This window comes from Podarcis cretensis, assembly GCF_951804945.1.
Source record: "Podarcis cretensis genome assembly, chromosome: 1".
Taxonomy (NCBI): domain Eukaryota; kingdom Metazoa; phylum Chordata; class Lepidosauria; order Squamata; family Lacertidae; genus Podarcis; species Podarcis cretensis.
Genome location: NC_137170.1, coordinates 101,772,057 through 101,786,919, shown reverse-complemented (window position 1 = coordinate 101,786,919; position 14,863 = coordinate 101,772,057). Strand labels below are relative to the sequence as shown.

General features: G+C 39.9%; 1 protein-coding gene and 1 long non-coding RNA gene across 4 annotated transcripts in view; one reads left to right on the top strand and one right to left on the bottom strand.

The window, feature by feature from the left end:
- LRP1B (LDL receptor related protein 1B) overlaps positions 1-14,863 on the top strand; it is a 782,700-nt gene that overhangs the window by 199,893 nt on the left and 567,944 nt on the right. For 2 of the 3 annotated variants that reach the window (XM_079992450.1, XM_079992448.1), the window contains exon 2: positions 12,388-12,507. The exons of the other annotated variant lie outside the window; for it this stretch is intronic. In XM_079992450.1, coding sequence (XP_079848576.1) covers positions 12,388-12,507 — 120 coding nt within the window. The remainder of the gene's footprint in view (positions 1-12,387; positions 12,508-14,863) is intronic. 3 annotated transcript variants of the gene reach the window in all.
- LOC307226634 lies at positions 5,095-11,947 on the bottom strand. The gene is made up of 3 exons (XR_013843529.1): positions 11,861-11,947; positions 6,775-7,032; positions 5,095-5,273 (listed from the first exon to the last, which is right to left on the bottom strand). It is a non-coding gene; the product is annotated as an uncharacterized lncRNA (long non-coding RNA).

Below are 14,863 nucleotides of genomic sequence, written 5' to 3'. Positions count from 1 at the left end.
AACCAACATCTACATTTACTAGAAAATAAATGTTTAAATTTTCATTTTGCTCTGCACTAGCATACACCTGTTTTTAAGAGCATCTGTGCATCTCACAACTTTGCTAGACCTGGCATTATTAAGATGAAATTTTTTGCAGTGTTGCTTGGCTATATTTTACTTTGTCTCTAATTTTTTTAATTAGCATAAAATGACAATAAATGGCTAGGCCAGCTGCAGCAAGACATTACTGTCATATCTTTAATTTTCCCCAGTTTTGCATTTAAAACATGTTTTCCCTTTACAATTTTGAGGAAAAGTGAAAAAGTCCACGTTTTGCATATATATATAAACTGCTGAATTTAAGAAATGAATTGACGGAAAGATAGGAGCAATGAAGAGCCTATTTTATTTGAATGCATTCTTCTCTACTATTGTTCGCACTTCTGAACAAGCAGAAAAGAAAAGAAACAGTATTTGTTCAGAAGAGCACTCTATCTTCTTGGCACATCTTAATCTGCAGACTTCATCCTATAAATTCATTTTTAATAAGCAAAGTATATTTTATAGCTAAACTGTTTGGTTAAGCAAGCCTGAGCCAAATATGGGACTTGTGCTTTTTCATAGACCTGATTGGCAGTGGCAAAAAAACCATCCTCTTTGGGGTAATTTTTCAAGGGTTGCTCTCAAATGAGGTAGAAAAGTTCACCCATTAAGAGTGAGGGAAATGTTGTTTCTGGAAGCTTTGCCCTTGCTCTGAACTGGCTTTCTAGCCAATGCATTCACTGTCTTCTAGCTAAATCTTATGCTACATAGCACTGTTTATGTCATTCCACTATGTACATGATCAGTATACTACAGTGGCTGAAGGCTTGCATACAGTATGCAATTTCTTTTAAAGAACATGCAGCACTTAGCAGCACCAGCAGTCAGAAGAAGTCAAAGGGGAAGGCACTAAATAGCAGTGGGAAAAAAGTGAGCATTTTTGTTGTTTTCAATGCATTGTCAGCCAAATGGGGGGATGGGAGCTGACAAGCATTCAGAACAATACTACTAGTATTGTTTAATACTTTTAATTAAAAGTCTAATTTATGGGTGGGATTCACCTAATGAGCCTTATCAGCAGAGGCCATCCTGCGCATGCTCATCATACCTCAAAATTGGCCTGGGGTATCAGGATAATACCCAGAACAGCACACAGATGAACCTGTTTCCATCTGGCAAGCTGAAATGCTTGTGCAAATGAAATGTTAATCACACTGTGACACTGAATTCTTCCTCAGATATCCAGATCTCAGATCATTCTGGGCATCTTTACAGTCACAGTGCTGCATATGTCATACTCAGAGATCCAGCTCAATATAGCTACTGGGGGCAGCAGAAAGATGGAATGTGGACAAGAGAAAGACTGGTTAAATATGAACCTCAGGCTCCCCATCCTTCAGCATTATGTTTTCCTGGAGGAGGAAGTAGGGGTGTGTGAATCTGTCCATTTTGGTTCCTTTCTATCCCCCCCTCCCCAGTATTAAGTTCAGTTATCCACAATTCCATATGAGTTTGCAATTATTATTTTTTAAAATGTGGAGAAGTGTGAATTTTGATTGGACCATGGTGGACCACACTGGCAATCCTGCTTATCAACATAAATGTGTTGTTCTGCCTGATCCAACCTTTTTGCATAATAACTGTATGTTAGAGATGCTTGTGTATATTGACTCTTGACCTTAACTACACTGGTTTGTTGTTACAAATGTTTCTTTGATGTATGCTAGCATTTCCCCAAGCTGATGTCCTGCAGCTGTTCTGGACAACAACTCTAATCAACCCTTTCTCCCTAATGGGAGTTGTAGTACAAAACATCTGGAAGGCACCGGATTGGGAAAGGCTGACATGCTAATTGTTCTGCTTCAAAGTCTTCCCTCCTTTGGCTTTTCCCCCTTCAAGTGGGCATCCTCGTTCTATTGCTGCTTGTTTACCTATTTCCCCTGCCACACTCTTGTTAGAAAAAGTTGTGGGCAGTGTTTCTCCATGTTTCAGCAAACATGAAGACATCTGTTGTAGACATAATTTATCTCTCAATTAAGCTGCTCCATGTGGAAGAAACCAAGTGAAGTTTCAAGAAATATGAGTGACTGGAAGCTGAAACTTGTGTTATGAACTCTGTTAAGAACCAAAGAAGAAAAAGCCATTTATACTTCATAATTCATTATTTCAGTTTGTTGAGTCCCCCCACCCCTGATATCAAAGCCCTACACCTTATCCTTGATTGCTGTTCACCAACAATTTTACTCACCACTCTCTGTCTCATTGCTCAGTTACAGAACCAAATGCAAAACACATTCTGGCTCTGTGTGTTTTAGGTTATGGAGTCAGCTAGCATGAGGGGTCAACCACCTTTTGAAAACTGAGAAACACTCTGAAACTGTGGTGCATGCTGTGTACATTATAGAATGCAGAATACACATGGTTTTTTTGTGACATTAATCACTGATATAGAGTATTGGCAGCTCTTGTTTTGCTGCCCACGGTAACCATTTTGTGCTGGCAGCTACTGCATTTTCATCAGGATACAAGTGCTGGCACTTCTTTTCTTCTTTCACCAAAAAGTCTATTTCTCTGTCTTTCTTGATTATATATATTCAGAAGGATTGCAAGAATCTAAAGAAAGGAAAAGACTGTTCAAATTAGCATATGAAATAAGTATAAACCATGTATATATAAAGTTTCTCTAGGCCAGGTAACTGTAGTTCATGGTATTTCCTAGGTGAAATCCAATGGTGTCCAAAAGTGAGTATAACAGACCTCTGCTCACACAGTTGGACTTCCTCTCCTCCCACTTGCAGCACCATATACTAGAGAGTCTAGCTCCGTTGTTTTGAAAGGGACATCAAATCAGCAATCATCTGGCAACCTGATAGTTCTAAATTTGGACTGTGATCATCTCCTATATTGTTAAAGCCCATTAGAAAAAAAAGACTAGAAAATGATGTGATTAGAAGTAATGACATTAATTATTAATAATTACTGCCTCTATTATGTAAAAAAAAAAAAAAAGTCCACCTCCGTGGACTTTCTGTTCATTAAAGGCCACCACTAGTAGTAATTCCAAGACATGCAGTGATTGCTATTCTCCATTGTGCCAGTGCATCTGTGCATAGAATGCATGGAGGAAGAAAGATGCATCCTAGCCCTTCTCCTAATGTCCCTATCACAGACTTTTGTGCATGGAACAACTGAACACACTTTCATACTGTCTGGTATCCTGCATGATTGGCATTCCCATTGACATGGAGGATTCTAAGCACGATTGGCCAAACCCATGACAATCCCCCCCTTCACCTTTCCCTCTGCATACATGGAGGGCAGAGCTTGAGCTTGTGGGAATAGGACAAATGCAAGCAGCTCCGCTGCTCTGTGTGTTCTGGGATTGTGTGGAAGTGAATGGCTGAGCAAAGCTATAAGGAAACTTGTTGCAAAGGAAGGACACATAGAGGTGAATTACGGTAGTTTTAATTTTCAAAAATCCATATTCAGATTTCAAACAGCTGGAACAGCAAAGGTCCATCAAATAACAATGGGAAAGGACGTAGCTCAGTGGTAGAGCATCTGCCATGCTGAGGATTGAATGTGGGACCTTCTGCATGCATCTCCAGATAGGGCAGGGAATTTTTCACTGCCTGAAACCCTGGAGACCTGCTTCCAGTCAGTGTGAACAGTACTGAGCAAAATGGATGAATGTTGTGACTCTCGATAAGGCAGCTTCCTATGTTCCTAATGGTATGTCAACTCAGGTTATGGTTGCTTTTGACTCCCCCTTTCCCATTTGCACACTGGTGGACTATAAACTGTTATGAAGTCTGAGAGTAGGTGGAATGGAAGCCCAACATGTGGGGAGGTATTGGCAATTGTCTTAATTACCCAGGCAACCTATGCCGCTACCTCTGGCTGAGTGGAATTATAATAATGTTCTTTAAAGTCCCCAAAGAGCGCTTAATATGCACATTCCAGACTATGATGAACAGACAACCTTCCATGCTATTTATGTTTTGTTTACTTTACAAAGTGCTAGCATATGGAAAATTTGATTTTGGGGGTCTCAAGCTCTCTGAGCAGATGGAGTTTGGAAGCACTTTGAAGACAGCACACCAATTACCTAGAGGGTCTGAAGGAAGTGTGACTGAAGCATTAGAAAAGATGTAGAGTATAGAACTTTTGAGTTGGAAGTAACTCTGAGCATTGACATGAAAGACAGAGAAAGTAATAGGAGGCAGAATGTGTCATTCTAGAAGTGAACATACTGCAAAATATTTCCATACTATTAAAATATGGCAATTGTTCGTTTATTTTATACTTAGAATTTACTGTGGATTCAAATTTGGCTCATTTACATGCTTATGAACTGAAATACCTTCTGAAGAACTGCTTAATAATATTTTCTTTTGTTCTTTTAAAAGGCCTATTGACCTCCTCTTCTTAATTTATATTCAACCAACTAACAACACAAGAGAATACCTTTGACCTCAGACAGAGTATATGATCAAAGACAAACAACCTTTACCCCTTAGCCTCATTTTGGGTTAAAATTTATGTTTTCAAAGGGCAACTGTTTCTAGGTAGCTGACACTGATTGCCACCTGCATTCAAAGCATATTCTGACTCTCTGTTAACTGCCACATTTTGAATCGCTAAATGAACTATTGGATAATAAAAGAAAGGTAAATTTTGCAGTCCCTCAAAGAATCTACAGCAATCCTAAATTATTTTATCACAAGATGATAATGTTCACTCGTTTTTGGTTTTCCTGCGCAGAGTCCATCTAAGTCTATGTTTCTATAGCATGTCTTTTAAGTTATGAGTCCCTTTATGAAGAAAAACATTCTGGAGTATTTTAAAGACAAGTTGCTTTTACATTTGCACACAAAGCTTCATAGGTTTAGGCTTGTACATGTGTCCATATCAGATTAATTATAAGATACATTGGAGAGACACTTCTTTTCACGCAGGGTGGACCAGTGCCATTATCCTCAGGAGTAGATCTTTGAGGGACTACAGGCAGGGGCCACCATTTTGAGTATGCTTCATTGCAAAAGCAGAACTCTACCTATGCTTCTCCAGGTGCAACCTTTTGCCCTGTAGTGGAAGTACAAGATAGGAGAGTTGAAGTGCGGAGTCTTCATTGACTCATAGTAAAGTGACTTCGAACCATGTGCTTCCTTCTGTTTCACAACAGTCTGTGAATTTTCACTTTTTGGGAGCAATCAAGCTGGGTAGCAAAAAGAGCGCAGACGGATGATCTAAGACGAGAAAGCAGGAGGTGTCAAGAAAAGGCGGCAGATGTAGTCCTGCACACTTGGGCTGCTTAAATTCTATCAAAATCAATAGAGCTTAAGCAGCCTTTCTGTATGCAGGATTGCAGCCAGCATTCACTTTAACGATATGAAATAAGCTAATCTTAGAGCACTTTGTAAGTGATGCTAAAAATGCCTCACTTGAGAATGCAGCTGATATAGAATACAGTTATTCTTAAATAGACTATAAAGGTTTCATCCTCCCTGTGCCACCTGTGCTCCCCCAAACTGGCTCTTGGATGGGGGGGGGCAGGAGAATTCCCAGACCAGCAGCACATGGGAGGAGGAGATATGAGATTATTCCATTTGACAGATGGAACTTTCATCATAGTGCAACATTGAATTTCAGCTTTTAATAGGACTTACTCCTACATAGGTAAGTGGCTGCTGGGTTGCAGCCTAGGCTTTGGGTCATGGTTGGCACTGGTGGAAAGCAGCGTGTTTATGCCTCAAACAGCTGTGTGGCAGGCAGAAATTCAGCAGTTTAAGCATTTTCAGGGATGGAAATAGAATTGTGGGGAAATCTACACCAGTTCTCATTCTATCTGCCCAACATTTTGTTATATGTGTGAACCCTCTACTCCACCTGCAGAAGAGGACACAAAATTGTATACGGCACAAAATGTGTGCAAATCTGTGTGCTCTTTTGTTGAGTGAGTCAGAGGGCCTGGTACACATACTGGGGCCACAAATTCTTGTTGGCACCTCTGCACAAAAGCACATCCTGTAAAACTCAGCTATAGTACTCTACTGCAGCATACAATTGCCCTGCTCTATACAGCCTGCTATTAGTGTACCACCCAATGCGGACTGTTTTGAGTACTCCAGTGCGGCTGAAAATGGCTATAAATTAGATTGAGGCCATGCAGTTATTTGGCACACTTCATTGTATGAGTGTATAATATTCTGAAAACAAGAAGGCAGCAGTCAGGTCAAACTGTCTCTTTATAATCTGGAGGAAACCTTTCAACTTGAGTACCATTTTACACTGTATATTTGTTGCATTTTGACTGGCAAAATACTGCACAAGTCTACAAACCATAAAGCAGCTTGCAACTAGTGTGACATCATTCCCCAGGGAAGTCAACTTTTTTTGCTTTGACTGGAGTTTTACTTGCTAGGCAGATATCAAGTGTGTCTGAAATAGAATTGCATCAGGTAGGGTTGTGATGTGTACTACAGATAACAGCATGATGTCATGACAGTAGTGTGGAACTAGCAAAGGAGAACAAATGAGAAGTGAAACTAGGTCCTGGAAATAAGGAAAGTCACAGGGCTCTCCCCTACCCAGTGTGCCTCAATGCCTAATCTCTTCTTTCAGCAAGGAGGACACAAACGACTCCCAAAGACTCTTTGCACTAATTTGGACTTGCTTCAGTCATTTTGAATTATTTGAATGCCACAAATGCTACAGTCAATAACCTCAATTACAAAAATATAGCCCTACTTTTTGAATGAAATGACAGCAAGCATTTCTGCCTCCACCTTGACTTTCTTTCTTGCATAGCAAAGGTATATTTTCCTCCTTTTCTGTGCCTCTCATTATCCTTGAAATTGGTGATAAGACAGTTCTCTGGTTTCATATATTTCTTAGCTGGTTCTTCCATTTACTGAGACATTTATGTTGCTATTCATAGGTTGCTGTCATGCATTTTTGTTCATTATTACAGGCATTAGTCTGGTTATGATGTATTTTGACTGGCAGCTGAAATCAAGGAGGAAAAACTGTATTTTATTTAAAAAAGAAAAGATAAAAGTATCAAACATAATAAAATGTAACAGAGAAGAAAGGCCTCTACCTTAATAGTTCAGAGACTTTTGTGTCCTTCAGCTATCCTTGTTCTAATATTCTTAGAAAAATAAGTTGGAAGATACACTTTCGAACTAAATGTCTTTTCCCCAGATCTGAAATTTGGATTACTCCATCAACATCAAATGCAGTTAGTGATGCTGCAATCGTATGTGTACTTATCTGGATGAAGTGCCATTTAATTAATTGCACTTGAGAGTAAATAGGATCAAGATGCAAGACTGATTTTTATTAAAAAAAACAATAAAAAAGACAGAGAAAGATTGTGCTTTGTCATGCATAGGTTGTTTTTGTCTAATTGGGCTTTAAGATGTAGGATAGATACCTTGCATCGTCCATCCAGTTTTGTCCTGCAAGTAAAAGAAACCTCTTGCTTGTAACTTTAAATATGAGTCAATCAATCAATCTAGTTATCTTCATTGCAGTCAAATACCAGACAGCAAAGTTAACAACAACATAAGTTGCATCCACATAATGAAGTGGATATAATTAAACATTTCCTATAAACTGATTTGCATTAAAAATAACACTCCTTCAGCTAAAATCTGTATTCCGGAGATGAAAATCGGTATTCATTGGCTGGCCATCACTTTCACCACTTCCTGTCTTGTTCTTGTTGCTATAAAACAGAATTTTGCAACAGGTCTTATGATATCCAGATCTTTATCAGCAAGAAGGAATTTAACATAAGTTTCCTCTGAGCAGCCAGGTAATTTCCTTAATAACTGTAAAATTAGCTCTCTTTGGGTATCACAGTACAACAGGCAGTATAGAAGAACATGCCCAATGGATTCAATCGCATTAGAGTTGCATGAGCATAATCTCTGTTCAACTGAGTTGTCAAAAGGCTTCTCGGCCTTTTGGCTAAGATCAAGTGTGTGTGTGTATATGAAGATGAGTGTCATTAAGTTGATATGTTAAAAATTCGGCTACATTTGGAGAGCAAGCCCCAGACATTTTTTAAAGTTCACTTTGGAAAATACAAAGGTACCCAGGGGAAGTGCTCAAACACTAAACTTGTTTAGAAAGTCACTCACCTCCCCCCCCCCAAAAAAAAGGGGAGGGGGAAGAATAGTGGTAGTGATGATGTTATAAGCATGATTCATGACACTCGTATAAGCAATGGTCATGACACTCGTATAACTGCATTCCACATACAGCTTCCAAGTTCCAATCCAGGTGTGCTACCTAGGCAGAGAATTTATTTATTCAGTGTTATTAAGGAAGGACTACTGTTGTGCATAAGTATGGCTCAGTCCCATTGAATACAATAAATCAATCACAACTGTGCATTTATTACATTTTTTTAAAAAAAAATAGTCATTTGAAAAGATCCTATGGTATAGAGCTGCTCATACAAATCAATGAGCCCTGCTAAGGAACAGAACTGACCTTTGAAACTAACATTATACAAAGAGAAGACTTGCTTATTTGTTTTTAGTTTGAATTCCCCCTGAAGCTGGTTGGAGAAGGGCTGTAGCTTAGCCTACAATGGCCCTAGGTTCAATTCCTTACAGGGGCGGCATGTCCTGTTTTGCCAATTGAGGCGAAATGGAAAGTGCCACTTTGCCCTGCCACTGCTGCCACCACCCATCTGCTCCTGCCGCCGCCACCTGCTCTGCCACCACCACGTGTCCTGACTGCATCTGCTGCTTGCAGAGAAGCAGCACAACCACCAGTGCCAATCTGGGGCAAGATTGTGCTGGTTCTAGACACAATCTTGCTCCAAATTGGTGCTGATAGTGGTGGCACTTCACCACTGGTGGGAGGGCAGGTGGGGCACCCATGGCCATGCCGCCTGGGGGGCTTCTTCCACCTGAAGCAGCATCCTTGCCCTGTCTATTGCTGGGCCGGCTCTGATTTCTGGCAGCTCCAGGTAGAGGTGGGAAAGAACCCTGCCTTAAACCCTGGAGAGCCACTGCCAGCGTTTGTAGGCAGTACTGAGATACATGGACCATTCATTTGACTCGGTATATGGCAGCTTCCTATTTTCCTCTTAGGGATGTTGGGAAGATGTATAATACTACTATTAAAGGCCTTTGCAGATGTAAGGTAGCATACCACTGCAGTTTGCATGTAGCTTTATGTCGGCTCCAGGCAGACTGAGCAATTTTTATTCCGTAAACATGACAACCGGGGTTACAATTGCTCTCTGTTTGGGTTTCAGGTGTACATTTAAAGCAGTGGTACAATAAAACAGGAGTTTTGAACTACTTTAAACCAAACCTCCTCCATGGGATCTATAATCCCACAGTTTAATTAACAAGTAGTTTATTCTTTTACAAAGACAAGATGGCTTAAAACAACATTCGCTCCGCTGCTCAGCAGTCTAGGTTGCTTTATTATATGTGCTTACATGCAAAACATTACTTAGCTTTTCCACTGAGTCAAGAAAATAGCACACTAGGTATTCTTAATAATACAAACGGTTGATCTACGTTGAAGGAAGAAATTCACTCATTTGAATATGCCACCGCCAATGTTTTCAGGAGCTGACCTTGAAAATAGTATACTTGGATACAAAATAAAATAAATAGGGTGCTTACAACAAACTACCCCTCCTACTGTTAGTTCCTAGAGGGATAATATATAACTGTCCCTAACACTGTGAAACAATAAACAGTTTCTTTAAAGCTTTGAGACTGCTTTAGCAAGCACACCAGAGGCATTCTCTGCCCTGATTACACCAATTCTATACAGATCTGTTGTCTGAGACAACAATTAATCCCAGCGTATTTCACAACAGCTTATTAAATTGTTTAGGTTTTTAAGTTTTGTTAGTCTCTTTTACTAGTTTAATTTATCTAACAAAGCAATGAATTCCTCCAGGCTCAAAAATAATCACTGTAAAAGCTAAGGGTGCCTTCAGACTTGTTCCTATTTTGTGGGAGATATGCAGGCACAGACTGGAACTTTAGGTGTGTGCATTTAAAGGGTTCTAGTGCAACAAATCCACTATAAATAACAGGCCTTTTGCAGTTTGGAAAGTATCAGGGAAATGCATTGAAAAGTGTGGAATAAAGAAATGGCTAAGGGGGAGATTTATAAACACCCCACACATAAATCAGGGTGAATACAGTGGTACCTCAGGTTAAGTACTTAATTCGTTCTGGAGGTCCGTTCTTAACCCGAAACTGTTCTTAACCTGAAACCGTTCTTAACCTGAGGCCCACTTTCGCTAATGGGGTATCCTGCTGCCGCTGCACCACCGCTACGCTATTTCCGTTCTCATCCTGGGGCAAAGTTCTCAACCCGAGGTACTACTTCCGGGTTAGCGGAGTTTGTAACCCAAAGCGTTTGTAACCTGAGGTACCACTGTACTGGGTGAATGCTCATCATTGTATAACCACCCTGCAGATGAACCAGAAAAAAATAACAATAAGGATGGATATAATCTCACTTCTGTGTAAGTTTTGTGCAAGCAAAGCAGGATGAATGCTCAAAAACACCTTGTCTGAAGGAGCCATTTGAATCATATACTGTGGCAAGGAGACTTCCCATTAGGTCCAGTTTGTTGAGCATCATTCATGCAGGTAGTGCCCAAGCACATAATAGCAATTTATTATTGAAAAACTAAAAATATCAATTTGTGATATGAGATAATTATGAGACAAGCATAGCAAAGGTAATTAAGTTTATGGGAGTTCCAGTTACAGATAGGTAGCCGTGTTGGTCTGCCATAGTCAAAACAAAATAAATTTTTTTTCCTTCCAGTAGAACCTTAAAGACCAACTAAGTTAGTTCTTGGTATGAGCTGTAAGTTTAGGGGGAAACTGTTGGCACATGATTTGAGTTTTTAAATTTAAAATTTAAATGTAGTTATTTACTGGCATTTTTATCCTGTTTCTCAGTCTCATGGAAGCCCAAACCACTACAATCCTGACTGACAATATAAAATATACAAAAGACTAAGAACACTTCTAGCAATTTAACACCACATCCACAATGTGCACAAAGCGAGAGACATAAGCAATCCCAGACACATACACACCCTAAAAATATTTCAAAGGGACAATGTTTTTTAAACAAAAACAACAAAGACAGGAAAAGCCTTCCTAAAAGGAAATATATTATCTTGGGTAAAGATGACTGAGTGGGGGGAAGAGCTGTAAAATGCATAGGTGGTTTAACCTTCTCAGACTTGGAAAGGGGATAAATGCTGCTTTAAACACTCCCCCATTTAGTTAAAAAAAAAGCTTCCTGCAAATAGAGAACTAACACATCAGGCAGAAAGAATGTAGCTAAATTTGCCCTTTGTTTTTGAATTAACCCCCCCCCCCGACTATTTAATGTAATAGAACATTCCAATAACGTAATTCCCCTATTACCTGCAGCAGGTGAGGTAGAATAGAAAACAGGAAGTGGCTGCAACCACTGAGAAATTTGAGTGAGTGAGGGGAGAGCTATCTATGGATGTTGGTTATCTTTGTAGGCTCACCACTAGGGAATGAGCAAAAGCACCATTAGCTAGTAGATGTGTATTTGAGTGGGGTGCTGCTGGCTACTCAGTAGCAGCATATCTACACAGGGGAGGAATGCACCACCTGTAAGATGACTTGGTGCAGTCCGTTTTTACACCTCAGCTTTAGGCCGCCTCGTTCTGCCACAGGTGTAGACTAGGCCCTAGTATATCGATGGCCACTAGTCATGGTTATATGCTGCCTCCGGCATCAGAGAGACACCACACCTGTGAACACGGGGAAGAACCCCAGGAGATACTTACAGGTAATGGTGGGAATTTATCATCCCATAGTTGACAGCCAGTGATTCTGTCCACTGAATTTCCCCACTAGCAGCTTCTGGGGGAAAGTGTATGTCTTAACAGTTGCTAGGCAACCACAAAACTTACCTGAGGAGGCAGCGCCAGGACAAAGTTGAGGGGGAAATGGTTCCCACAGGTGTGGCACACAAGGCCGTTCCCCTCAGTGTTTATGTGTGGGTGGTAGTAAATAAACTGTCATAATGAATTCTTTTGCAGAATGACAATTTCAGCATATAAACTATACACTGTGAGGATTTGTCTAATGCATCTGATATATACCTTTTAAATGTAGGTGTAGTGTTTTATGTATTGGGTGAAAGGGTGAACAACAAATGCATTTTATGTTTTATGCATTTTTTGCATATTTGCTTAAAAGCCTCATTTCATTAGCTTGTCATTTATTTATTTTTTTCTTTTTTTTATTTGCCATATTTTTATTTTCAATCATCCATAAACCATTTCATTATTCACTTTTGTTTTGTTTACAGAATATTTATGTGACGTAGGCGAGTTTCTTTGCCATGATCACAGGACCTGTGTATCTCAAAACTGGCTTTGTGATGGAGAACCTGATTGCCCTGATGATTCTGATGAGTCACTAGATGTCTGTAAGTAAAAGTGAATTGCGAGTTCCTAGTTTTACTTTGAACTGTGACATTTCTGATGGTTTCGTTTAGTTATAAAAGGTGGATTCTTCATGATGTATAGACTTTTTGTAGAAACGTGCATTGAAAGAACAGAGAGGTGTTTTGTTCGTGTCTCACTTTATAATGAACAATATCATCCAAGCATATGTTCCCTATTTCCTTTCTGACCTAGTAGATTAGCTACAGAGGGCAGAAGCAAAAGGGAGAGAGAAAATAATAGTATACCAAATGTCATTTGCAACAAAAGTAGGAGGAATACGGACACCTCAAAGGAAAATGGAAAGGGAGAAAATGAAAAAGAAAGTGATAGGTGAAAGAAGTGAAGTATGAAAAATGTCAGGGAAAGCTTTAATAAAACATGTTTAATCATCATCATAAAAAAAATCTTGTTTTCTCTATGGCTGAGGGCTATTTGAGTGCAGGCTTCTCCTCAGCACTCTTGAGATTAGACTAAATCTCTGTATCTTCACATTCCCTTGTTTTTAGAACTAAGAACAAAATGAGGAATTCTGATCCATGTCCTCAAGATAATCATTTCATGTAAGAGTAGCTAGTAATAAAATTGGATTATGAAGTGTTGAGGTGAGTTTGGAGGGCAGAGGAGGGGGACAGGAAGTCAAAGACCACAAGATATATACACAAAAAGTTTCATGCATCAGATGAAGGTGATACAGAATTCTATTTTCAGTAAGAAGAAAGAATGAAGATATTTCAAAGATAATATTGATATGGTCTGATTTTACTCAAGACCAGTGGGAGATTTGACTTTTTGTAGCTGACACTACATATCATGGTAGTGATGGCAGGCAAGGCGGGAAATACATTGCCCTTTTTTGGGGGGGGGCAGGGGTGAACACCATCCACATCCAACTCTTTATTAATCTTCATAAGTAGCCAGACTAGTTAATTATGATCGGAGCAATCTGATTATTAAAACGGTAGGGTATGATTCAGTGAATGTAGGGCTGAAGCAAAAGGGTGTTCCCAAGTCAGCCACCTATTCTCGAGGCTGGTAGGTGTCAATTTTCTTGTGCTGAATTTGGGCCTATATTTTAGCTTTTTTTATTAACAAATGCAGCACTTAAATCTGTATTAATGGTTTCTGATTTTCCTATTCAGTAGAGTTTGTCCATCTTAAATGATGTGCCTATTTTTATCTCAGGGGAGGCGTCTGCTTCCCACTCAACCAAATACGTACCTGAATGTGGCATGAGCACCAAATACTCATCCTGTCACCTTGGAAGTAAGCCCTTGATCTGAGCTGGGAAGACTCTACTGAATAAGAAAACGAAGACCCATGTAATCTAATACCCACAGATCTTTGATTTCAGATTCATCACTGGGAGTCCCAGCCTCTCTTTGTTCAAATGAGTCTGCTGAAATGCTCCTCTCTCTTTCCTTCCCATTTTGAACCATTGCCAGCCACGTTCTTCAGCCCCATGCTTCCTCCTTGTCCTGGGAGCACTTTTGGTGTATGGCTCCCACTCTTGGAGTCGCAGGGAGAGGGCTGGGATTTGCCAGTTGAGCTCCCCTGTTTACCCTGGTTGGAGAATTTAGAGACCAACTGGGGGTTGCCAGGTGGGGACATTGCTGTGGGGGGACACCATCCTTTTAAAGCCACCACTTGGCATGAGGCAGCTATTACTCAAGTGCTGATACCCCGGTGCCATTCCAGTCTGAAGGCCAAATTCTTAGCCACTAGAAATTAATGTATACTGCAATGTGTCATCTGTAGTCCTTTAAAAAATGTAATTTGCTTTACTGGGATTCTTCTTATAACAACTCCTTTGAATATGTTTTTTTTCCCCAAATCCTTTTTTTAAAAAAGGGACTGGTGCAGTGTGTATATAGGCTGCCTTTACCCCTTGGGAGCAATATACGTATCTTCCTAGAATAGCACTTCTCTTGTAGCGGATGACAACGGGAGCTTTCTTTTCTCTGCACCATGTGCTTTAGCTGACCAGAAAGAAAAAGGCTAAAAGTCAGTGAAGAGCTGAACAGTTAGGGAGACAATAGAGACACTAGCAGGCTGATTTCTTGTTGAGTATTTAAGGATTTTTACTGCAAGTTTCCATGTTTCTAGTAGCCGTTTGCTTTTGATACTTCTCTGTTGTCTATCTGGTTGAAGATCTACATTTAGGTGTTCACTTCAATAACAGTTCCCAACATTCGAAAGCATACTTTCCTTTGTGGAGCTCTCCCCCATGGGATATAGTGTTTTCTCCCCTGTTTTAAATTAGGCCTTAAATACCTTTTCAACTTGCTTCAAATTAATGATGTTGGGCTGGATTTTTAAACTGCCACTGCTTAGTATGTT